This window comes from Pyxicephalus adspersus, chromosome 10, assembly GCF_032062135.1.
Source record: "Pyxicephalus adspersus chromosome 10, UCB_Pads_2.0, whole genome shotgun sequence".
In the NCBI taxonomy this organism is placed as follows: domain Eukaryota; kingdom Metazoa; phylum Chordata; class Amphibia; order Anura; family Pyxicephalidae; genus Pyxicephalus; species Pyxicephalus adspersus.
Window position 1 is genome coordinate 36,601,832 of NC_092867.1, and position 24,432 is coordinate 36,626,263.

General features: G+C 36.4%; 1 protein-coding gene across 5 annotated transcripts in view; it reads right to left on the minus strand.

The window, feature by feature from the left end:
* Positions 1–2,662: 2,662 nt before the first annotated feature.
* Positions 2,663–24,432, minus strand: part of SEC24C (SEC24 homolog C, COPII coat complex component) — a 31,680-nt gene continuing 9,910 nt past the window's right edge. For 2 of the 5 annotated variants that reach the window (XM_072424942.1, XM_072424939.1), the window contains 21 exons: positions 24,088–24,263; positions 21,053–21,496; positions 19,933–20,093; positions 19,161–19,229; positions 15,520–15,631; positions 14,727–14,854; positions 13,563–13,701; positions 12,060–12,175; positions 11,229–11,353; positions 10,452–10,643; positions 9,701–9,794; positions 9,488–9,604; positions 8,957–9,127; positions 8,592–8,688; positions 8,217–8,362; positions 7,486–7,624; positions 6,990–7,108; positions 6,718–6,897; positions 6,402–6,593; positions 5,741–5,830; positions 2,663–4,939 (listed from right to left, as the gene is read on the minus strand). In XM_072424942.1, the coding sequence (XP_072281043.1) occupies positions 4,799–4,939; positions 5,741–5,830; positions 6,402–6,593; positions 6,718–6,897; positions 6,990–7,108; positions 7,486–7,624; positions 8,217–8,362; positions 8,592–8,688; positions 8,957–9,127; positions 9,488–9,604; positions 9,701–9,794; positions 10,452–10,643; positions 11,229–11,353; positions 12,060–12,175; positions 13,563–13,701; positions 14,727–14,854; positions 15,520–15,631; positions 19,161–19,229; positions 19,933–20,093; positions 21,053–21,496; positions 24,088–24,263 (3,148 nt within the window). In that variant the 3' untranslated portion in view covers positions 2,663–4,798. The remainder of the gene's footprint in view (positions 4,940–5,740; positions 5,831–6,401; positions 6,594–6,717; positions 6,898–6,989; positions 7,109–7,485; positions 7,625–8,216; positions 8,363–8,591; positions 8,689–8,956; positions 9,128–9,487; positions 9,605–9,700; positions 9,795–10,451; positions 10,644–11,228; positions 11,354–12,059; positions 12,176–13,562; positions 13,702–14,726; positions 14,855–15,519; positions 15,632–19,160; positions 19,230–19,932; positions 20,094–21,052; positions 21,497–24,087; positions 24,264–24,432) is intronic. The other 3 variants (XM_072424943.1, XM_072424941.1, XM_072424940.1) reach the window with 2 other exon arrangements.

The following is a 24,432-nucleotide window of genomic DNA, read 5'->3' on the forward strand; positions in this document are numbered from 1 at the left end:
GAGACCCTTTGAGGGACAGCTAGTGACACGATTATGGACTTTGTTCAGCGCTGTGTAATATTTTGGAGCTACATAAATACTATGTAATAATAATGGTCAATACAATTGGGGTCATCATGTTTATAATTACTGTTAAAAGTCAGCTTAATCCTCTAAAGCTAGGAGGTATGCAACTGCTCTTATCTAAACTTTTTTGCATTTGTTAATTTGAAAACAAATTCAGATTTTATTTTAAATCGTCATCTTTTGTATATTCATTCCTGCTGGTCTGTAAAAAGAAAGCAGGTTAGCGATGTATCCTTTGCCCACATACATCATGCTTAAAAGCCCTTCTTTATCTCAGAAAGCTTAGAGGTTTGCAGTAGGTGTACTGCCAAGTGTTAAAGTGCACCTGTCACTTAACATGACCCATAAAACCAACAGCAGGATTTATAAAGAGGAGTATTGGTCAGAGTTGGAAACATACTTTTTCTGTCCCCCGCCCCCAATTTTTTAAAAGTTGCTACTACTGAGCATCATAAGGTACTTTTATATATATATCATATAAATATATAGATATATAAATATATCAAGCCAAGCAAAACCCCTTATAGCACATTCAGTCCGTCTCTTATTATATTACAAAGGAATATATTGTGTGATTATCGAGTGCATATATTTTTAGTTATTAAAATAAATCATGAATATATACACAGAACCTGTGAAGAAGCTTCCGAATAGGACCATTCCATGTGCAATTCCGTGGTAGATACACTATATATGTTTTGGTAGACAACACACAAAGGGCTTTATTTATAATATATTCCCCCAGTCAATTACTCTAAAAATTCACTTTTAGTGAATTTTATGGTCTTACAGTATTTTTCTATAGATCTCCTATTAAAACAATAACTCGTTCTGCCACCTAGTGGCCAATCATTAAAAGTACACATCTGTCACAATAGGTAGGAATGATTTTTTTTTTTTATTTTAAGAGCCTCCAGTTACACATTTGATTGCCAATGCCACCTTAAAGGTGGTGTGGGTGACTTTTGAATAAGCTTGTTTTTTTTCTTCTGGAAAGAAGAATGTAGTTCAAGGGGTATCTCAATGGGATACAGGGCTTGCAAATGTATGCAAGAACAGCTTTGGGGAAATTCATTGTATATTTGTTTAAAAAAAAAGTAGGGTTTTTTTTACATTTGTATTAATCTTCTAAGCCGTTTCAAATATGACCAGAAAAGCAGATAATAAAATTATGTCACATGTGAGTGACTATCATAGGTCTCAACAGCAAATGTTTTTTTTTTGTAAACAAAAAAAATGTAAACATAGTTTAGCATTCATGTTTTAGGTAAGGCACACAAATCCACACACACCCAAAAGAATTACCAATCTACTAAAGCAGCCATAACAAATTGAAGACTAATAAAAATTTGCATAGCAAAGCACATTATAAAAGCAGTGGTTAATGACATTTTCTAATCTGCTTAAATTTTGCCTCTCCCCCTCCAATTACTATGCTAATGTACTCTTTAATTTAAAATCTGTTTGAATACGATCACTTATTTTAGATCCACAAACTGCATTTAGATTCGTTCTTCTGTATGTATTGCAGGCATATCATGGCTGATGTGAAGGCCAGAGGGTGATGTTCACAGGCTCTTGAAAACAAGATGTTCATTTAGATTCGTTCTTCTGTATGTATTGCAGGCATATCATGGCTGATGTGAAGGCCAGAGGGTGATGTTCACAGGCTCTTGAAAACAAGATGTTATGGCATTATGCCCCAATGTACTGCTGAGCCTTTATGACTGACCTAACTGAAATCCAATGAATGAAAGAAATTAACCAGGGACAGTAGGGCTAGTTAATGGAGGAAATTCTATAACTAAGACATAAGGCAGGCACTATCTGACTGGCTTCTGCTTTTAATGCTTCACAATGACCTTAGTAAATACTTTGAGTCAATGATACCAAATAAGATGCATATGAGTTCATGCTTTGCATACTCATTACAGATTAGTAAAGAAATAAAAGCCAAGGGATGTACACAGCTCTCAGATTACTGGCATTTTCATAAAACGATCCACAATGGCACACATTATAATGTGAGCATATTGAAACTGGACCATTAGAATTCTTGAACATCCCAGGAATTCCACACCCCAGCCCCTTTGCATTTATAACAGCCTACACTTTTCTGGGATGTCTTTCCACAAGATTTGGAAGTCTGTGGAAATTTGTGTCCATTCATCCAAAAGAGCATTTGTGAAGTTGGAGTAGAAAACATTCTGCATAATCAGTGTTCCAAATTAATCTAAAATGTGTTTAGTTGAGGTCTGCAGCGGTTGTTCATGTTCCTCAATAACTCATGTCTTTTTGGAAAGAACTTTTAGCACACGGTACATTCATAGTTGAACAGAAAATTGCCTTTACTAAACTGTTGACCATAATATCTTTGTGTACTGTAACATAATTGGTCTAATATCTCTATATGAAAACCCTTAACTCACTTTGAAGGGGTGTTCACATAGAAATGTCCACTTTTGTGTTCAAAAGATCTTCAATGCATAAATTAAAAAACACAGATATCTAATAAATGGAGTTTTTTTCTGTAGACACTAAAAAGTGATTATCAAGGTCCCAAAAAGGCTTTGATAAGAGCTAACACGAGGGAAGGGAATTATAATCTCTTAATTTTATTTCTGTACAAATGTAAAGAGGCATTGGCAAAACACACACATACACACAAAGAGAAAGGTTTTAATGTATGTATATAATTTATATTGGTTCCCTCTTAAAATCAACACAGCAAATATGAAGCATTAGGATGAAGTCTACAATTTCTGAAGTGCTTGAGTGGCTTTAATGCTTGTTATCAGAGAAAATACTGACAGTCGCCCATTGGGAATGACTAAACGGGATAACAGAGCGTCTTGCTGTGAAAGGTCTCCGTCTGAGGCTGCAGCTTCACTCTCAGAGATCATCATCCTTCACTTTCTGCAGAGAGTGAAACATGCAGGACTGCATCTGAGAAAAGAACCAGGCCAAGGAATGCTGTCTTTTAAGGCTAGTCGACACTCCAGTGTCCTTAACAAATATAACCACTCTTTCAGGAGAGGGATAAAAACGAAAGCAGGAGCAGCTACCATCTTAGTCTTTCATTTTCTGGTTTAAGTGAGTAGTACTAAAATAAAATACACAAATAGTAATCATCTTGCTCAGGAAAAAAAAAACAAAAAAAAAACACAAAAGACAGAACAAAATCATCCAAAAATAAACCCTTACTGTTCCACAAATAGTTGGCTTATTTAGTAAGGGACAGAGAAGTATGCAAAGCATAATAACCCATAGTAACCCAGCAGCAGATTATCTTTCAGGAAAAAGGATTCCTTTAGGTTTCCATAGGTTTTAATGCTTACCATAGTCATACTTCCTTTGCATTGCTTAATTAAAAAGCAACCTATTGTTAGAGACATTATCAGTGCTCATAACCGCAGTGTGTCCGAATTATCCTTAAAGCTCAACTTCAGCAAACGCTGTTTTTGTAGATCTGAAAGTAGAAATGGACAAGAACTGTGTGACTACCATAGGTGGGTTCTCTCAAAATGTATAAACCTTTCCAGATGCCTTGGAAAAATTGTTGCCTTTCTGGCCTCTGAGCCATTGCTATCAGGGGATATCTCCTAAATGGGGACACCACAGTTTAAACTTTCTAACCCTCAATTTGGCTTCAGTTAGGTTTTAAAGAAAGCCTGTCCCCAGAGTAGGTTCAAAAGATTTTAAAAGACAAGAGAAGGATGAAGGGGCTTGTCAAGTCTTCCCTTGATCTAACTGTTCATGCTTTATGATAGTGTATGCTATTTTACTATGGTTTTATACTTGATAGCCAGCTTATCCACATAAACACTGGACATCAGCTCAGGCAGCAGTATGAAAACAGAACATAGAAATGGAAAGTCATTATCTGAATAAATGCACCAAATCCCATCTGTAAACCAACTTCACACAGAACAAATGATGTCAACTCTAAGCAAGCATTAAAGATGGATGATTTAATTATTTATAGAAAAATAAAGTATTGCCAGACGCCATTATTTAAAGGGGCTAGATATTTCTGCTCGGCCCGAAATTATGGACCATGATCATGCTTATCCTCCTTTAATATATTTTTTTTTTAATCTTAGGGACTGTGGGTGACAACTTTAAAACCGTTCTATCTAAACAGCATGGTCTTATGGGTTTTATTGTTTGCTTCAATGACAACGCTGAATAAAACAAAAGGACACCCAAAAGTTTCCAGGTGCGGCACAAAAAAAAACAAAAAAACCTTGTTTATCTTAAAATAATGTTTTTCTGACATATTGGTAATTTGATCTCTTCATATACTGTCCAAGTCAGTTCATATGTGATATAAACTTTTTTTTTCTTAGCTTTTCGCCAAAAGGCAGACCAACGCAAACAGATAATAGCCAGTGTATTGTGTTTAACTTCTCTCCTCAGCAGGCAACTCTACATTCAACCCAACCAAGACCAGCTTTGTGCTCCCCAGTGCGGACAATTTGGTCAAAGAGGGCAACATTCGGTTAATCCTTAAATATTAGCTTCATCTTTACAATAAAAATGATGTGTGATACAAAGGGGAATTTGGAAGGGAGAATTATGTGAAATAAAGATAAGAAGGGGCAATCAGTAAGAAAAACCTAACTGTCCTTCATTGCTGGGTGTCCTGGTTGTAGTAGCATAGTTAAAAGACCAAGGTGGTTAGCGAAATATTTTAAATGTCACTGGAGGTGATAACCACCAACTCTTATCTCTAACTAAGAAGTTGTCGGATTTCCTTGTGCATGTGGCAGAGGAAGTCTACATAGGAAGCCCCTCCATTCAGGTTCTTGTCTTCCACCAGCAAGTGTTTGAAGAACATTTCGAGTTTGTCATCCTGTTTCACAATCAGCAACTATAAAAGAAAAACAAAAAAAAAACATATTGGTAATAAATATAGGTGTCCTACCTGCTATTGGTTATGTACAATGCTGAAGGTGCATTATGTTTTTCCTTTTTCTACAGCCTGAATATATACTTCATATTTACGTTCAGAATGTATTGTATTAAATTGGAACTAAATCCTAACATTAAACAAATGCGACCAAGAGAGTCCTTTATTGCAGAAGAAACCGGCAAATGTCTATTCTGCAAAGCATATGCCTGTGCTAGTAACAATGAACCTGTATAATATTTTCATCTCCGCAATGGCAGAGCTCGCGGCTGGCAATTCCAACCTGCTTTGTAAAGGAAACCATGCCATGAAAGAAATGCAGTCTGCCATTGAGGACTTCCTTCTGAAAAACCTAGCAGCTTGACTGTCATGCAATGCTGATCAGTGACTGCAAATCTCAGATCTAACCAATCCGGTTCCTTTAATGGCTAGCCTCCTAAAACATCTGTTACCCCAATCTATCCCTCCAAAACTCACCACACATGTTACAATGTGATTGAATAATCTCCTTTAAGTTTATCTGAACTTTTTAAAATGAAGACCTGATCTCATTATTTTAGTCAATTATACAATTGCACATTATAGCTGTTTTAGCAGACCTAAAAGAAACTGTTTTATGTTGCATAGTCAGTAAAAGCATAAATTAATAAAACTAGACTCTTCATTTAGATACAATTGATAGATTTAAAAACGGTCAGACAGTTGTCAAGTGTTACCAAAACAATTACATGTAACAGCAGCTACCTCAAACCATCTCCTTACCTTCATATATCGAGGTCTTTGGGCTCTGAACATGGTGATAATTGCATGCATTTTATTTGAAATTGGATTATCCAACACAGGTAATGCACTCTGCCAAGAAGAAAACAAAATGGAGATAATCATTAAATCATATGAATTAAGGGGCACAGAACACATCTCAAAGCGTCTGTTGAACAGGTGATCCCTGATGGAATATTTCCCTCTATTCCTATTCAATAACTCTGTGGAAGACAGTGGATAGCAAGACAAACAAAGACTGTCCCATCCCCCCAGTGTTGACACAGACAACAAATAAAACCCAACAGAGGATTATACCCTTTTTCCCCACTATCCCTATGGTAAGAGTTCACCCTGTTACAGCAGGACCAAAAAGGTAGGGTAGTTGTTGTCATTTAGAAACCAAAAGAGACCTATGGGGTTATAACTGTTCCCTGATTCATCTAAAAATAGCTTTTTGTTTTGTATTGAGTGTTACTGGAAAAATAAATTTAGGGTCCTGTAATAAAAGTTTTACAAAAGTTTGTTCCCATCCCCAATCTGCTCAATTAAAAAAATGGGCTTTATAATACATACTACAATTACAAACTTTATGTATAAAGCAAGCCTATTGATTTTTAAATATTTTCAGTTTCATTGTGAAACGAATAAAGCAATAACTCACCATAGTAGAGTCTATCTGGCTGAATGAAGACACCCCAAAGAGGTTTTGAATGAGAGCCTGTTGCACATTTGCACCAACCCATATAAATAAGTTTAAACCATTCTCAAGCAGATATATTTCACCCTTGGAGAGACGTTCTTCGGAGTCACGGATAGCTACGGGCAGAGAATCACTTGTAGGATCTATTTTAGACTGTGAAAAAAAACATTATTGGGCTTAGCAGTGTAAAAAAAAAAAAAAAAAACACACAATTCAGACTTTTTTTTTTGGTAGTCATAGGTCAGTGAATAGCTCAATATACTAAAAATACACTTACAAATGATAACAGCCTAGGATAGAAAAAGACATTTGTATCTGCAACATCCATCGAGGAAACAAGCTGTCGCACGTAGGCCCGGTCATCAATGGTCACTTCAGCACCAGGCTGCAACACATCACTTTTCAGTACACAGTTCAGATAGACAGGAAGCAGCTTCATGCATTCTGGGAGTATCAGCTGGAAGAAAACAAGGAGATAAATCCATGTTTCAACTAGAATGAAATATGATTTCTGACTATATTCTATTTATACTGTGTTTTGGACAATACCTGACCAGCAGAAGAAGGACTTGCACAGTTCTTACGATAACATGCCAGGATTTGTGCACACTGGTTGACCAAGGAGTCTCTAACAGTCTTTGTTGGGTTATTTTGGACTCCACGGAAAGCTGTAAATGAGGAAAAGGCAAAGTTGGCGATCAGGTAGGGGGAAAAAAAAAACCCTAACATATTTACAATAAATATTCGCTTATTTCTGTGTATTGTGTTTGTGACATATCTGAACCTCAACAATTGTTGATTTTTACTATGTTTTGCTACTTTAAGAATCTTGTTTTGGGTCAACGCAAACCTTAATGAACAAAGCTGGCAACCCTAAAAGCTTGGACAATTTAGTGAAGATAAAGCTTCCATTTTTTTTACTCTGCTTGGTTATTTTTTTTTTTTTAAGGGTTGATATTCCACCTTTTCCTAGATGCTGGAGAGTTAGGTTGCACACTACTATACAATGTACAAATGTGTATAGAAACGCACACATAGTACTCACCAAACTTGGCAAAGTAGTTGATCAGAGTGTCAGTCTCACAATTTCGGTACAAGTCTGCCAGCTGTGTGCAGCAGCTGAGTGCCATGTTATGTACTCGAAGCCTACGTTGCCCTCCACAGCTGGTATACAGGACAGCACACTGTAAGTTAAAGGTAGAAACCAATATGAATATCAATGGCAAATAAATGACCAAGTAGGTCAATAAAATAAACATTTTATAGGAAATAAAAAGTTATGAACAGTAACTGTAATGGTTAGGCATTCACTTAAAAATGAGCACTATGAAGGGGTCACACCTAACCTGCTCAGTGGCATTATGATTCATGTAGTCCCTCAACATTTTCAGTAGTGCAACACTAGATTTCCATATTGAATACCCCTAAAACTGGCGCACTGTTTACGAGTTTATTAATCTGGTTTACTAGCTCAAACATAACACTTGCTAACTTTAACAGGATAAAGAAGGAAGTTGAAAATGACAAAGAAATGCCAAGAGGCTGGAACCTTAAAGTAGCCCTGTAAAAATTCTGCTTGGAAGTAGTAATACTTTATGGATGCAGCAGTGTTCTCCTCCACTTTTATCTATACTGGTAGATAAGTGATCTTAAACAATATGTACAGTAGGAATATACAGTACTGAGGGCTAATAAAGGGCCTTTTTACTCTATCAAGTTAGTATCATTACAAACTCCATTTTGTTCATTTTATGTAAATGTTGGTATGAACTGTACCTGCAGAATGGCTCCTGTGTCCTCATTCAGTTTATCATCATGCTTGAACTCCACAGTTATGGTTTTATCACAATCCAGCCCAGCCAGTTCTACATCAGTGGTGTTACTCATGTAGAAAGCCCCAAAAAAGTCAGTTGCTCGAACGCCTTGGAGAGAAGAAAAAGCAATTCTGTTATCATTGCCTTGTAAAAGGTAGCATCCATATCGATTGTTTAAGAGGTCTAAGTTGATTAAAGCCAACAAAAAAAAAATACTATTGCAATTCTGTTTTACAACATGCTGATCAAAAAGAAAAATCATCATTAAAACATAAAATTCTGCTTAGTCATACAAAATACAATTATGTGAATTGCATTTGTTAACCAATATACTCACCAGTGCTAGTCCTGACCCTCATAACTGCATCAAATGCAATGTCTTTCTGAACATCCCTACGAAGATCATTCAGGAACCTCTCCCTATCTGTCTCCATCTAAAAGAGAAAAACATTTTCATGAAAATAAATTCTATATAAATAATTTTAAATATTAGAAATCAATAAAAAAATCAATAACTAGGAAATTGTACACATGGGTACAGGCAGTAAAAAAAATTCTGTCCATTTCTGACAGCAGCATGGATGTCTACATCTCTAGCAGACAATGCAGGACAAATAATTCCAAATGTACCATAAATACACAGCAGAGGCAAGTTGATACATCCGCAATATATGTAGAGTAAGCAGAAGATTATTTAGTTACCTGAAAGAAAGTATACTTGTAAATTGAACCCCCAGTCTGGAAAGGTACAACGCCAAGTGTAGCTACATCCACAAACTGATTTGGAAATAAGAAAAGATCCACGCAGCAGCCCTGGGCAACACAATCCTTGGCCAGGTTGTTGTAGAAAGTAGTCTGAGGCTGGAACAAGGTCTACAGAAAAAAAACAGGTTGCAGAGTTTTATTCTCACTAAAAAGTAAAAACTGCAGAAGTGTACAGTGATGGATGATACCCCTAACGTTCAACAGTATATATTGCAAAAACCTTTCATCCAAAAAGTTTTCAGGAAAGTTTAACCCCCATTATGCAATATGGATAATAAAAAACACTGGAATTGGGAAACCAGTTCTTATATAATACTTATATACTAAGCAAGCAGCAGGAAACAAAACTGCAAGAATATTCAGAGCACTGGGAACAACCAAGAGATTCTAAAAACACATGCAGCAATGGTAATACTTCTTTTATTATAAAAACATTTAAAATGTACAATATCCTTCAGTAAACATTACCTTTTCTTTATCTGTATTAAGCAGCTTTTTATCATCTCTGTTCTTGACTTTCCCTGGAGCTTCAGCAATAGGAAGAGTGGTGTGGAAAACAAAGAGCTTCCCAGCGCAGTCAGCAGACTAAACAAGACAAAATATGAATGTTACTTTTACATTTAAAAAATATTTATTTGAGAAGAAAAGTCCTAACATTTGAAACAGATTGACAAATCTCACCTTCAATGCTTCCAAACCAGCCTGAATGACTGGGGCAAAAACTGTCTCAGTTTCTCTTGTGTCTGCAAACAGTTCTGGAATCTGGTCAAGTAAGCTTATGGAAACAAAGGAAGAACAGTAATTTTTAGATGAAAGCAATTACTCAAGGCATGGATTCTAAATAGATTTCAATGTATTCTACACAAAATGAATAGCTTATGCTGAATGTAGGTTATCATTAAACAATGATGAACTAGCCAGTTATCAAAAGTGATCAAAATCAGTGAGGTTTCCCTATATGAGTATTTATTTAGAATTTACAGTCCATTTTCACACAAAAAGAATGGCTTTTGCTGAAAGGAATGGGTGAATAACAGAAGAAACATCAATTATTCTAGTTCCCCCTTATGAGTATTTGTTTGAAAGTTAACAGTCCATTGTGCATGGACAGAATTATTCTAAGAAGTGAAAAGAGGACAAAGATGTAGTAAAGCATTCTGAAAAGAAAAACAAAAGAAAGATGAGGTGATGCCCAAAGAAGGCAAATATATATCAGATGTTATTTTAATAAAATGGCTTAATGAGTTGAATGTAAAAATACACTATATTATGTACACAGAACAGAAGAGGTTTGTAAGAGTAGTGCATAGTAAGCCTACTTTCACCCAGGTAACCAAGAGTGGACAAAATACATGATTGTCACCTGAAACATCAAACATTAGTAAAACATACTAGCGGATGTTAAAATAACACATAATAAAATGTTTATTACCTAAGGATGACTGTCCTAGACTCGTTCACATTTACAAGAAATCCATCCAGCAAAGGGACAAACATATCGGCCACATCAGACACCACCATCATCTGTGGCTGGGCCAGAGAGCTTTTCACATTGTAGAAATGAAGTACTTTGTTATAGGTAACAAAGCCTACTCGTATTGCTGACTCTTCCATGTTCCCTTCCCTGAAAGGCAAAAAAAAAAGTCAAGAAAGTAAGTAAAGGGTAGTTTCTATATCTGGTCTAATATCAATTTCAGTCATCTGATAGAAAAGCTTAGCCAAAACAAAAACAACTTTGTCATAAACTGATCCAACATTAGAAAAAACACAGTTTTTATTTTAAAAATGTTTTAACAGAAGCATTTCACAATTACTGTCTCATCTGCACCCTAGATAAAACAACCGTCAATAATATTTGTAACTGCTATATGTAGGTAAAGTATTGCACAGGTGTAAAGAATAATATTTACACACTGCAGCCATACATCCAAATATCAGCTTCTGTTGCACTGCCTTTCCCCGTACCAACTTGCCAATTGTGATGCACAAACTCACTGGCCAATCATGTGGTACAGGAGGTGGGGCCAAGCTCTGACTTGCAAGATAAAGCCTATTCTCTTCTTAAAGGATCCAATAAATATCTTGATGGAAAAAATGGTTCCCAATTTAAACACACACTGATTGCTTTCAGAATAAATTTAAACTATCTTAAATAAATACCCTTGTACCCTTGTATGTGCATCCTATGAACTACTGTAATTTAACTCACCTGGGCAAGTAGTCAATTAGTTGCTTCAGCTCCTCACAGACCAACGCTACCAACCCACTCTTCACAGCATTATAGGACACATCAATCATAAAAATAAAAGCTGGAGGATTTGGGAATTTGTTATTCTGTGGCAAAAACAAACAAAATATTTGTCTTTAAAAATCATTTCCACAAAATATCAGCATTAAAACAAAAAAAAAACAAAAAAACAAAAAAAAAAAAAAAATCAGAAAAATATGCACTTAATAAAGAATAAAATGCACAACACAGCATTTTCCAATTCACAAATACACTATAGTAGTTACAATTCTTCTAGCACTGAAAGTTCCAGAGAGAACACTGGCTAAAATTACTATACCAGTGAAGTCAAAATCACTGTCGCAAGTTTAACAGGAAACAGCATTCACAACAGCAAACACATTTTGCATTAATTTTTTCACCGTTTGGCAAGAGGGGACAACTTCCCATTGTTAAGATTATTCCTACATCCTGTCCCAAATCCACCGGTCTCCAGATAAAGAAGCAAAAGTAGAAATCTTTCCTATGAAGACCTATACATGAGCATAAAACCTGACAGATTTTAAGCCTTGCCCACTTTGCCAAACCTAAAGGGTGATATAGTTGGAGTTCAACTTTAAAGTGACCTCAGATTTTCATTCCCTTGCAGAGTAAATTCCCAAACAAAAAATATGAACATAAAAACCCAGATAGGGCTTATCTACAATGCACTACATTTTTTATTCTAATATAAAACAGCTCTTCTCATAACAACCACTGGAGAGCTGCTATTGTTAATGGGAACAATTTGACTGTTATCTAAAATGGCTTTACCTTGCAGTAGTCAACAGTTGCTGTGAATTCATAGGTTCCCATAGACAACTCAGGTCTGTCATAGCAATCCACCCTCTTGCCTGTGTGATCCAAGTGTTGGAAGTAGTGTGGGGGCACTGGAAGATAAAACACAGGAGACATATGTCAGATAGGAAACAAAACATTTAAAAAAAAAATCAAACAATTTGTACAAGTGACAGTAATCATACCTCTAAGAGGAAGGAGTGGATATACTTATGCTTTTCCCATTTATTTACAACAGTTTTGCATCACATAATTACATCTCCCCACTGTTTCACACAATCATGAACGTTTTTCCTATACTGAACTGCTGGTCCAACAGGAAGCTTATCTCAGCTGGAGGTATTAAAAATTCAGGATGCAGTATCCTTGATTTTATACATTAGATTCTTATAATGTTCTATAGCACTAAAGTTAATACTGCCTCCATTTTTGTTCTGTTTACCGGGTTTAAAATGTTCTATTCATTTAAATCGCAGATGCTCTACTTTTTTTAAGACTGCAAAAACAAACAAAAAAAACGCTTTCATAAGACTAATTTCTTGCTTGTGTGATTGGCTTACTGCTTTTCCCAGTTTACACAGAGCTAAAAATTAAATATGAGGCATCTACTGTAAAAGGTGTTTCATTTTTAAAGAACCAACACCCTAAGGGTTTAAACAGATGCCTAGCAAATAGTTGCAGGGTGGCTGCACTGCCTACCGGCCGCTAAGTATTTGCAACCTGATTTTGCTTATTATTGAAACAATAGAGAGTTCCAGTAATTTATGATTGCATGCAGTGACATCAGTTTAAAGTAGAGCCCCAAAGAGTTGGTGATAGTTCTCACATTCTAAGAGGCTACTTACTTGCATCTTCTGCTTGTCCATTTCTGAATGTTAACCACTAGGAAAGGTAACAGGTGGCTGCATTTTACATGTGTGTGAAGCAGAAACCATACCTCACCACAGTCGTCTATATGAACAAGCCTTTATATGTCTGTCCTTTTCTCCACAGAATGTGAACACTTTTGTTGAAAAATTAATTTGTCCATGTGCTAATAATAAAGCTGACACTCTTTCTAAAATCACACTAAACAAAGATCAAAGAAAGAAGGAAGCTGCCAAAATGTTTATATTGTTTATTTTATTTTTCTTAACAAAAAACAGTACACCTAAGGCTACGGACATGTCAGATGATTCTTGTTCTGATATTGAACAAGAATCTGGCGTGTGTTCAGCGCTTGTCGTTCATGGATCTGTCTTGAAAGATTCAAGAATGACGTATGATCGTAAAAAAGGGAGGAGAGCACAGCGGGGTGCCACTCTATCGTTTTCCCCCTTCTCTCTCCATAGAGCAAAACTGCCCTGTATGTACAGCGCTCGTTCTTGCATCTTTCAGTCTTTTGTTGTTGGAAAGGATCCCGAAAGATCCGTTCCAACGACAATTATCAAACGTGTGTGCAGCCTAACTGTGATTGTTCTGGAAAAATTAGAAACTCACCTTCTGTGACACAGCTGCAGAAGCAGCACTGGAACCTCCTCCCACCCTCAATGAACTGCATGTAAGGGCACATATAGGCTTTACATCTATTACAGCGAATAGGTCCAGTCTCACCATGATCAACCACACAAGGGGGAGCCTACAATGCAAAGGAAGAGAGAGTGATATTATTAGTTACAGCTTTTGAGGAAGCAAAAGCAGAGCAATATTCTTAGTAAAAAAAAAAAAAATTTTCTCCTACAACAGTGAAGGAAATAACACATCCAACTAAAGAGTGTAATGTTATTGCTGTCTAAGCAAAATACAATGTACTTCTGTTACATGGTGTCCACAGCAACATACACAACACACAATTCTTTGCACTCACCCTGAAAATTAAATTTTCATTCTCTGATGTCAAGGTGCATAATATACAACACATACAGCAATATTTATTACAGAGGCAAGTCTGAGTACATTTTTCTAAAATTTTTCAATCAGTTAATTGTTTTTTTCCCACTATTATATTCTATTCACTACAAAAACAAAATGTTTAGTTTAATGTTTAGACCTTTTCAGTTCCTTTTGCTACAACACTGTGGTCATGACAAGGAAAACAAGATTTGCAAAGTTTACAAAAAAAAAAATAGGAGCAATCTTTCTATGATTTCTGTTTGTAAATCTGAGCCAATAGTGTGTATGCACAAACACTTCCAAATTCAGACAGGAGAAAGCATGGTTACTTGTACAGCATTGTATTAAACAAGAAAAATGTGTAAAAAAAAAAATCATCCAATATGTTACTTTAATAACAATTAAATATTGAGCTCCTATACATAGAAATACTAAAACAGAATAGGGCAGTGGCATGGGGCTTATTTTTTAGTTATATTTATGATCATTAGTATAAGCAAGCTATCTAACTGGGAAACAAATGGTAATAAAACAACTATTTAGTAAAGTAAGAAAAGGGTTGGAACACATTATAATTGCCTTTTTTTCTTCTCACACCCTGTATGGTTATCAGTACATAAATGAAATTAGAACACTTCCTAATGAAAACACATACAGCCATTGAAACACAAAGGTTCTAACTCTCTAATACTCCATCCAAAACTAGAAAGAATAAGAGGTTTGTTCTTGGGTGTTAGCAATTGATAGAAAGACCTATAAAAAAATGTTTACCTCATCAGATGGTAGGGCTGCCAGAGGCTTAATAACAGCGGCAAGTGGGACCTGGGACTGCTTTGCCATGTCTGAGGTGGCTGGGAAGTTGTATGAAGAGCATCGGATATACCGTGGACTTGCATTGCCTATAATAAAAATATAAGAAATGAGTATTTAAGCAAAACACAGGTTTTTATTTTTTTATTCGTGAACTTAAATATGCTTATCCATTTAGTTTCTAAATGTAGTATTTTTTTACATTAAAAGGAACTTCACATAAGTTCTTCTCACATAAACTGCATGTGGAAAAAATTTGGATTGAATATGGTAACATCATTATTAGTGTAGAAAGAATGCTATTTTCCAGCAGTTTTTTTCTTTTTTTTCAGGATCAGTGACCTGTAAAGTCTACCTAGATTTCTAGATTGTTTTTCTATGTAATGTCTTGAACAGTGTGGGAATGTTTTTTTAAACTTTGGTAAGACTAACTGCGGTCTGAAGCTTCTTGAGGATAAAATGCCTCTTGTGCTGTCCTACTGATCACAAAAGAAATAAAGGACATTTCTTAATTGAGGACACAGCCAGCAATTAATCATAACAGGGTTTTAAACACATACCTATGCAAGAAGGAACAGGAAGTACAGCAAAAAAAATAAAACAGGGATTTTTTTATTCCACTAAATAATAATAAAAAAATGGAATTCTACTTTTAAATCCCTTTTAGATTGTTATTAAACAGGTATAGAACATGGGAGCAGAGGAAGAGTTAACATTATCTAGCAGATAACATACAAACACCAAAGCACTGTACCTTGATCTTTGACAAAGAAGTTAGTTGTCACAAGTGGTGGAACTTGTCCTCTCAGGCCAGTGACAAAAGGTTCAGAACTCCTGTTATTTTTATCATCTTCTATGACTTGGATCTATGGCAAAGACAGGATAGATAGATATTACACCCCATACACAGGCTGCACAGTATTTTAATGCAATACCTGGCATAAGGTGGTCATTACTTCTGTTAACAAGTTAAAAATATGAACTCATGTACAACATGAATACTTAACAAATGCTATATGGCAGAAAATGGAGAGGTTTAAGAAAAACAGTGAAAAATAAAATCAAGCAATGTGCTGACCAATATTGCAAGCCTGCTTTTAAAAAAGTTAAAACTTTTATATAGTTCTTTGAGTTTAATACAAGTTCATATCTGTAGACATTTATTTGAATTCAGTAAGTGAAAGAATAATAAGCATTTTCCCCTAAAAATCTAGTATCGGAAGAGAATCTAGTATGTGTACAGCGGCCGCCCCACGTCATTCATGGATCCGTCCTGGCGAATCAACGAACGTTGAAAGACAAACGACCGCAATGCAAGTAAAAAGGAGAGAACTCAGCTGGGTTCCGCTCACTCATTTTCCCCTCTCCACAAAGCAGAGTTGTGCTGTATGAACAGCGCTCGTTCATGCATCTTTCAGTCTTTTGTCATTGGAAAGAGTGGGAAAGATCCTTTCCAACAACAAATCTAACATGTGTACATAGCTTAAGAGTGTATTAGAGGAAATTCATCCTGAAGAAAAGAATTTAAATAAAGTAAGGATAAAACCACAAATTCCCCTATGAAACGTGAGATTGTTAACAGTGACCACTGTATATTTTTATTTATTTTTCTATTTCAGTGATGTTTTAGTAGTTTACAAGTGTCAGTAAAAAAAGTGAGGTGTGAAGGTAAATAAAGCAAACATATGTCAAGCAGAAAAAGGAGCAACATAGCAACAGTAGGCAAAACAGGCTTTTTGCGTCTGGAAATCCAAGGAGTTTTATCCCTCAGCAGATCTTCTTCACTGACCCACCATAGGCAGATGTCGTTCCTCAGCAATTCACCACAACTCAATTGAGGCTTTGTGAATTACCATACTAATGGTTATGGTTCACTAAAGCCGTATCCTCATCTCGTTTAAAGAGCAGCAACAATACTAAGTTTTTATTTACTATTTATTACTACCACTGGAAAAACCCACAGAGTCTAAGAACAAGCCGAGCTATTTTTGTGATCATTATCTACAAATCTTGATTGTTCATGTGGTTTCTCTACAGGTAAATATTGGAAATGTGTTTTGGTTGGTGACAATGTTGGCAGAAAAAAAAGCCAGTGAGGTATATCATTTATCGCTCTAAAAAACAGAATGGAAAGGGAAAAACTGAATAACTATTGCATGGATTGGCCTGAAATTAGCATTTGAAAACTATTTTAACAATATATTAAAATGCATACGTACCTAGGAGCTATGTCCATACAGAATGGGGTATACCCACAGCTGCTACAAAAGATTTTTTTTTTTCTTATAAGAGATGAATGTATGTTTCTTTTTTCAAATGTTTTCATTACATTTGAGACATGCATAGCGGTGGCCAAGTCTCATTTCAACATGGTGACTGATGGACACCTATCATTGCACCTTATGGACGTTTCACGGCACCAGTTTGTATATAGAACATATGGCCCCAGCTACACTGCCATCAGTAACACAGAAGCCATTGTGTACATCTGGATGTTAGGTCAAATTTCACTGAAGAGATGACCACTGTAGAAGGGAGGTTCAAATGTCACTAAATTATTTTCAACAGTATTTAAAACACAATGGCAATAACACACAGGAATTTGTTGCTAAGGATTTCAATGAATATACTAAAAATGTTGTTGTACCCAGAAAGAGAATGCTTTTGCCATTTTATAGGAACAGATTACTAGATATGTCATAGATAATGTCTAATGTTTGTAAATCCTTGTTCTTTTAAACCTTCTGGCTAGCAAATTTTTGAAATGACAGTGCTTGTGTTGGTAATAAACTTAAGGACTTTAGGTGTTGTAGGAGCGCTCAGCATGTTTTTTTTTTCCCCACACCACCCAAGTACTCTGCTAAAGCAGAACACAAATAAGTTTATTGATATGAACAGCCCAACATCACTATCAACCATTGCTAACCAAACCAGGATTTACATTTCCATCAATAGTGACAGCTGTTTGGTATAGTGGAGGGTAGCTATAATACTCCGCTTTAGGAACTAAATGTAATAGGATGATGCATGCAGGGTCTCTTATGTCCTAATTGTAAGAGTACTAATATGTTTATGGGAATGTGATGGTGTAACTATTATGAACCACTTAAAGTGGAAATAAACTAAAAATCAAACTGTGAGTCCTTTATTACAATAACAGGTGATGCCCCAGTGGAATAAAATAACCTTGGCTGGCTGATCACTTTTTTTTTAATTATACTCGGCTGTCCCTGTTCCGTCACAAGCATTGCTATTTTCTTCTCTTATTGGTCTCTTATTGGTTTCTTATTGGTTTCGATCTTCAGACATCTTGATTGGCCGGGCTGAGATGACAACCCCCGCGAAAATTCATTCAGTCCCAGCAGTCATAGGGGAAGCTAGGATGTGACAGGTAATGCAGTTTCCTACACTGACCTGTGCACCTCAGCAATTTGTCAGAAGATGAAAACGATTAGGTTGCTAAGCATGCTTATTGCAGAAGGGGGAAATCACTTGTCTCTTTCTGCAATAAAGCACTGCCTGATCCCAAATTTTAAACGGAGTACTTTAATTGCACTTTAAGCTCCCGATGCCCAACTTCTGGATCTTTGGTGTATATATTGTGCATCCAACAGGGCCCATGCAGATAGTGGTCTGTGTTTTCCTTTCTGAAATACTTACTCCAGTGAGCGAGGGAAAAAGTTTTAGACTTGATTCCAGAATTTAAACGGTTTCTTTTTTTCCCACACTATCTTACTTTTCTGTGCCGTTCTGTCCCCTTTCTCCATTTCTCTCCTTTTTATCATTAATGGGACATTAGGAAGCACATATTTGCAGCCCCTTTACAAATCTCATGTCTCCTGAAGCACATTCCCTGTCCAAGACACCTAAAGCATGTGTGGTTATGCATGGTCTCTGACAATGTTAAAACATATCGGCAGTGTCTGGCTATTTCTTACAGCATGTCTGTAATATATCATCTCCCATTGTACGTCTGCAGACTCTCATCTTTAGGTAGAATTACATTTACTGAATAATAAGTTACGTGTCAAGTTATACACCACTGCCTTAAACCTGTCATTATATTAAACATATAAATGTTTGCCAATATCCCCCATGTAAGAAAGACTTTGCAGTAGATGATTTTTGGACCAAATCTGTTATTTTATACTGCTACTGCTACTAGGTTATATTCATTGGCTGGCAGAAATAAACACATCCTGCCCACCACTTGTGGTAAACAGATGTGGAAAACGTGTTGAGGTTAATTTACTACTTGCTAGGTAACCACACAAGAGAACAGAGTAATGAGTGTCATTAGGATGATGGAAGGCTACATGCACTGATGGGAGAATTAGCATGCGCAGGGCACAGACACACAGGACAAGGAAAGGAAAGGACACACTAATCACTTACTGGACTAGGTATTGCATCGGGGTCTATCCTGTGCCTTGATTTCTGCTGGGGTGGCAGTTCATTAAGCTGCTTTATTGTTTTAAAAGTCGAGAACAAGAAGCGATGCCACAAAACAGCAAAGAGAGAATGTTTAAGGATAACAAACAGAAAAAGCGTACAGTGTTATATCCCCCACCCTTGATTATAACAAGAGGAAGATATCAGAAGTTAAGATAGCATGCGTTGAATTGTCTAAAAAAAAAAGGATTAATATTGGAGTTTAGAAAATAAATTACAGTGTATTTTAGGGATGCAAAAACACAGGAACTAGTATATTATACAAGTGCAATGCAGTTGGGTTCACACACTGGATCAACCACACTGCAATAAATTTCCAACTATTCAGACTGATCAAGCCCTGAAAAGTAAAGAAACATTGCATCTGGAAATCAGGATATTTCCACAGTTTAGGAAAACCATACTTCATACATTTATCAAAATAAAAAATTTCTTATGAAACCCATCAAATACTAACTATATCAAAAACCTTAAGTCATAATACATTGCCAAGAAGTGAGATAGGTCTCCCATATGAGAAGAGGTCTCCCATATGAGTAGTGTATTACTGCACATGAACCCCTGCAAATTTTTATTATACCTTTTTTACATTTCTGCAATGTCATCTATATATTAAGCTTTTTATTAGATATATATATATATATATATATATCTATCTAACATTAGTATATAAAAAATTATTATATATTAATATCAATACATACGAAACACTTACAGGACTAGGAATAGAATCTGGGTCCAGTCTTTTCTGTGCAGGAGGAGGGGGACCAGGAGGACCTGGAGGACCCTGAGGACCAGGCTGGCTTCCATAATTTGGAGCACGAGGATAAGCGGCAGGATATCCAGGCTGTGGAGCTCTAACTTGTCCAAACGAACCTGTAAAAGTGGCACATTGTTAAGGTTTAAACTTAAAAAAAAATTCCCAACTGCAAAACTGAAACTCATAATCCTTAATTAACTTGACATTTCTGCTACTTACTTGAATTAATAGAGTGGAGATACCTGTGCATGTGCAACCAGCAGGCAAAATCTTGTACTACCTACTTCAGTGTTGCCACTGTAACTATGAATGCTGAGCTTGTGTCAATGACATTAGTCTGAGACACTTCTGAGGTCATTCTGAAATAAATGACAGGTGCATATAACTGGTAGTCAACATCCTTCTGACTTGCTTTTAGTGGATTTTGCATTCCTAAGAATGCTCAAAAAGAATATGAATTTGTTTTAAGCAAACAAACCCATGTAAATAGGCCTAGAGAAATGCATTTTAAAATAAAATGAGCCTTTAAATTAAAGTCTATGTCTTGGTGGATGAAATGGGATTTTAAAAGAAAATGCCACTTTGTTCTTCAGGAAATATTTGAGGATAGTAACAAGAGACTGATAAAGAATTTGAGTGTGTTATCTGATCCATGCAGTAGCATGTATTGAGTCACTGATCTGAAACAAGGATGTAGTGCAGAAGTTCAAACCTAATGCATGCCTGTTGGTTGAACAATCTGCACAACAACCTTAGGGTCTGTGTCATTACAAAAACACAAGAAAGCACATGAAAACAGACTCAGGCCACTTTTTTGTAAAGTGCTAAACAGACAGTAAATACAAGGAAAGGTTATTTAATGTGTGCAAATATCTTCTGTTGTCTGAGCTAAATTATTCCATTCTGGCCACTTAAACTGTCGACTTGGCAATCCAGAAATACCAGGCTTGGTGTGTGTTCCATTTCAACCACTCAGAACAAGGATCCAAGGACAATCACATGCACAGAGACTTTCAAGCACAAAAAATAAAACAGTATTATTCAGCCATATGAAAATACAAGTAGAACTACTTACCATTCTGTTGAAGAGGAAATCCTCCCATGCCTGGAGGCATTGCAGGTGGTGGCCCCTGGGGACCTGTCATTGGAGGACCTGGTAGAACCCCAGGAACAGCAGGCTGGGACTGATTTGGAGATAAATGATTTGGCTGAGCTACAAGAGGTCCAGTAGACTGTGCTGAAATTGGAGGGCCTTGTAATGTAGTTGGTGGGGGAGCTCCAGATACAGGGGGAGGATAATTTGATGGTGGAGCGACTGGTTGAGAAGGAAAACCTTGTGGAGAAGGAAGGCGAGATTGAGGTGGTGGTCCAGTAAATTGCTGCGCATGGGGTGGTTGAACTTGTGGTAAACTGGTAGGTGGCATTCCTTGAGTTAAATTCATAGCAGTGGGGACTTGATTGTTGGAATAAGGGTTATAGGCTCCCGATCCTACAAGTGGGGGAAGAGGACTCTGTGCGCCTGTGGGGATATAACAGGTTAATAACATAATTGAAGACACACATTACACAAAATATCTTAAGCATTCTGTCTAATAGATGCAGATAAACATGCTGATCCTAAGTTTAGAAGCACTGAGATACCTAATAAAGCGCCTTTCTCAGAAATAGCAGCTGTCAACTTTTAATCATTATAGGTACACCTTTGTTCTGGGTTAGTGATTGAAAGCAGTGTGGTCAGAGCATCAACATGACAGACCTTCTTACTAGATAATAATGATAACACAGCGCAACCAAAAAAATGTTTTTTTTTCACTAGCCAAGGATTTTTCAATATATTTAGTGTATTTCAGGTCTGCTGAATCCAGAAATGATATCAGTTTCATTGAACTGGCTCTAGTTCTTGTGATACAGGAATCGGAATAGACGATTTTACCAACAACAAATGTTAACACAGCATAATTTTATCAATCTTTATTTACAACAATGTTTTGAATTTTATATATTAAATGTAGCATTAATTTCATGAAACTTTCATTTGCTTTCTTTTTATGCATACATTTTCTTATTTTACAGAAATATAAGTTCTTCAAGAAGAAGTTGTTTAAATGACCCTAATGTACTTAGCTACATTACAGAATTTGTGAAAGAAGCATATCTTGCATATTTTGGTATTAAACTGGGGGACCAAGACTAGTATTCGGCCCCCTATATGGTATGCAAAACTTGTGTAGAGTGTCTACGTCAGTGGAAAAATGGAAAACTGAAAAGTTTGAAATTTGGTGTACCTATGGTATGGCGAGAGCCCAAAAATCATCATAATGATTGTTTTTTTTGTGATGGGAATGTAAAAGGTTTCAATCGTTACAAGAAAAACAAGTGGGAGTACCCTGATTTGGAATCAGCAAGACGACCAGTGCCGCATGATGCTGATGTTCCCATACCAGTGTTCAGTACACTCCCTGATATTCCTGTATCCGACACGGAGGATTTACAGGGTTTGGAGTGTAAACCAGGAGTTAGCAGTTATAAGTGAATATGAAGGAAGTGTTTCATCAAACCAGCAGTTCCCCCATTAAGAGCTCAATGATTTAATGTGTGACCTAAGTCTGTCAAAACACGCATCTGAACGTTTAGCGTCCAGGCTAAAAGAAAAGAACTGTCTGAGACCGGAAGTTAAAAATAACGGCTTTAGGAGAGGAGAGGTGACACTCCTACCATATTTCAGTGAATATGGAGACTTTGTGTACTGTTGTAACATCCCTGGACTACTAGCCCACATGGGAGTACCAGAATACTAAGCAGAAGACTGGCAGCTTTTCATAGACAGTTCCACTCGAAGTTTGAAATCTGTGTTACTGCATAATGGCAAGTGCTATGCATCAATTCCAATTGGTCACTCAACAAAACTTAAAGAAAAATATGAAAATATCAAAATGGTCTTACAAAAGCCTTGCTATCATGAACACCAATGGTCCATAAGTCTTGATTTAAATGGTTGACAAAGAAAAAAAAATAATTCTCTCCCCACTACACATAAAGTTGGGATTAATGAAGCAATTTGTTAGAGCTCTAAAAAAGGATGGTAATTGCTTCGAATACATTTGTAATTAAAAGCAGGAATCTTTGATGGACCCCAGATTCGGAACTTGATAAATGATTCAAATTTCACAAGTTACATGACTGATACTGAAGCTTCTGCCAGGCACAGCTATGGCATGCAGGGTTCTCCCCAGGCCCTTTTTGCTGGGCGCACCACCCGGCACTTTTCAGCACCCACCCGGCTGTTTTTGGGTGGTTACTAAAGAGTTTGGTCACAATACAGGGGCTGCCACCCACCTACAATTTCTTCCCACCCGGCTTAAAAAAAATTCTGGGTTGAGCACTGGGCATGGTTAGCAAGAATTTCTTGGGTAACCATAAAGCACAAAATTATAAAGAACTGGTACAAAACTTGCTCTTAATCTTTAAACATTTGGGTGCTACCATGAGCCTAAACATACACTATCTCCATAGCCATTTGCAAAAATTACCCAAAAACTTTGGCGATTTCAGTGAGGAACAAGAGGAGAGGTTCCATCAACATATAAAGGTGATGGAAGAAAGGTATCAGGACAGATGGGATAGACACATGATGGCAGACTACTGCCGGAGCCTTCAACATGATTGTCCTGATCATCAGCATAAAAAGAAATCATACAAACTTGAATTTTTCAATGACTTCTTTGTGATTAGTTCTGTAAATATACTGTATTAAGTATGTCAAAAATGTAATTGTGTATACAAAGGCATATCTAGTTTATTTTGCTAAATTAACATGTTTCATTATTTTTTTAGAGGTCATTAGTTTTCATTCAGATTTAGAGGTAATTATTTCAAAAACTAGAGCCAATTTAGCAAAACCAATACCATACTTGGAATCTGTGCATCAAACATAACCTAAAATGACTTTAATCTGTTTGGCAAGAAAATGTTTGTTGACTAGTGTAATTACAGAGGCAACAAGTACAGGTTTGTATCTGAAATCAAAAATGCTAAGTAAATGTGTTCCTGCTGAAATTAACTGCACGGTTCTTATAAAAATAAATTATGAACTTGTATTAGGTGTCTTACCAATTTGCAGCGTTGATTGTGGTGGACCAGATGTTGGCCCCCCACCAATGTGCATTCCCATCATTTGGTTTGTTAGTTGTTGTGTATTAGTGGACGTTGGAGGGTAGTGCTGAACATTAGCTGCCGATGGAAGAGCTCCTGCTTGTTGTTGCATGTATGGTTGAGTCATAGGTGGTCTGAAAATCAAAGAGAACGAGGCGGTTTGTTCAATATCCTTAAATAAACTTGGGACATATAAACATTTACAATTTAAAGTGGAAGTTGCATTTTAAAAAATTGTAATCAAATAGGACTTTACTGCAGAAAGGGACAAGCAATGCCCTTCCTGCATATGAGTATTCTTAC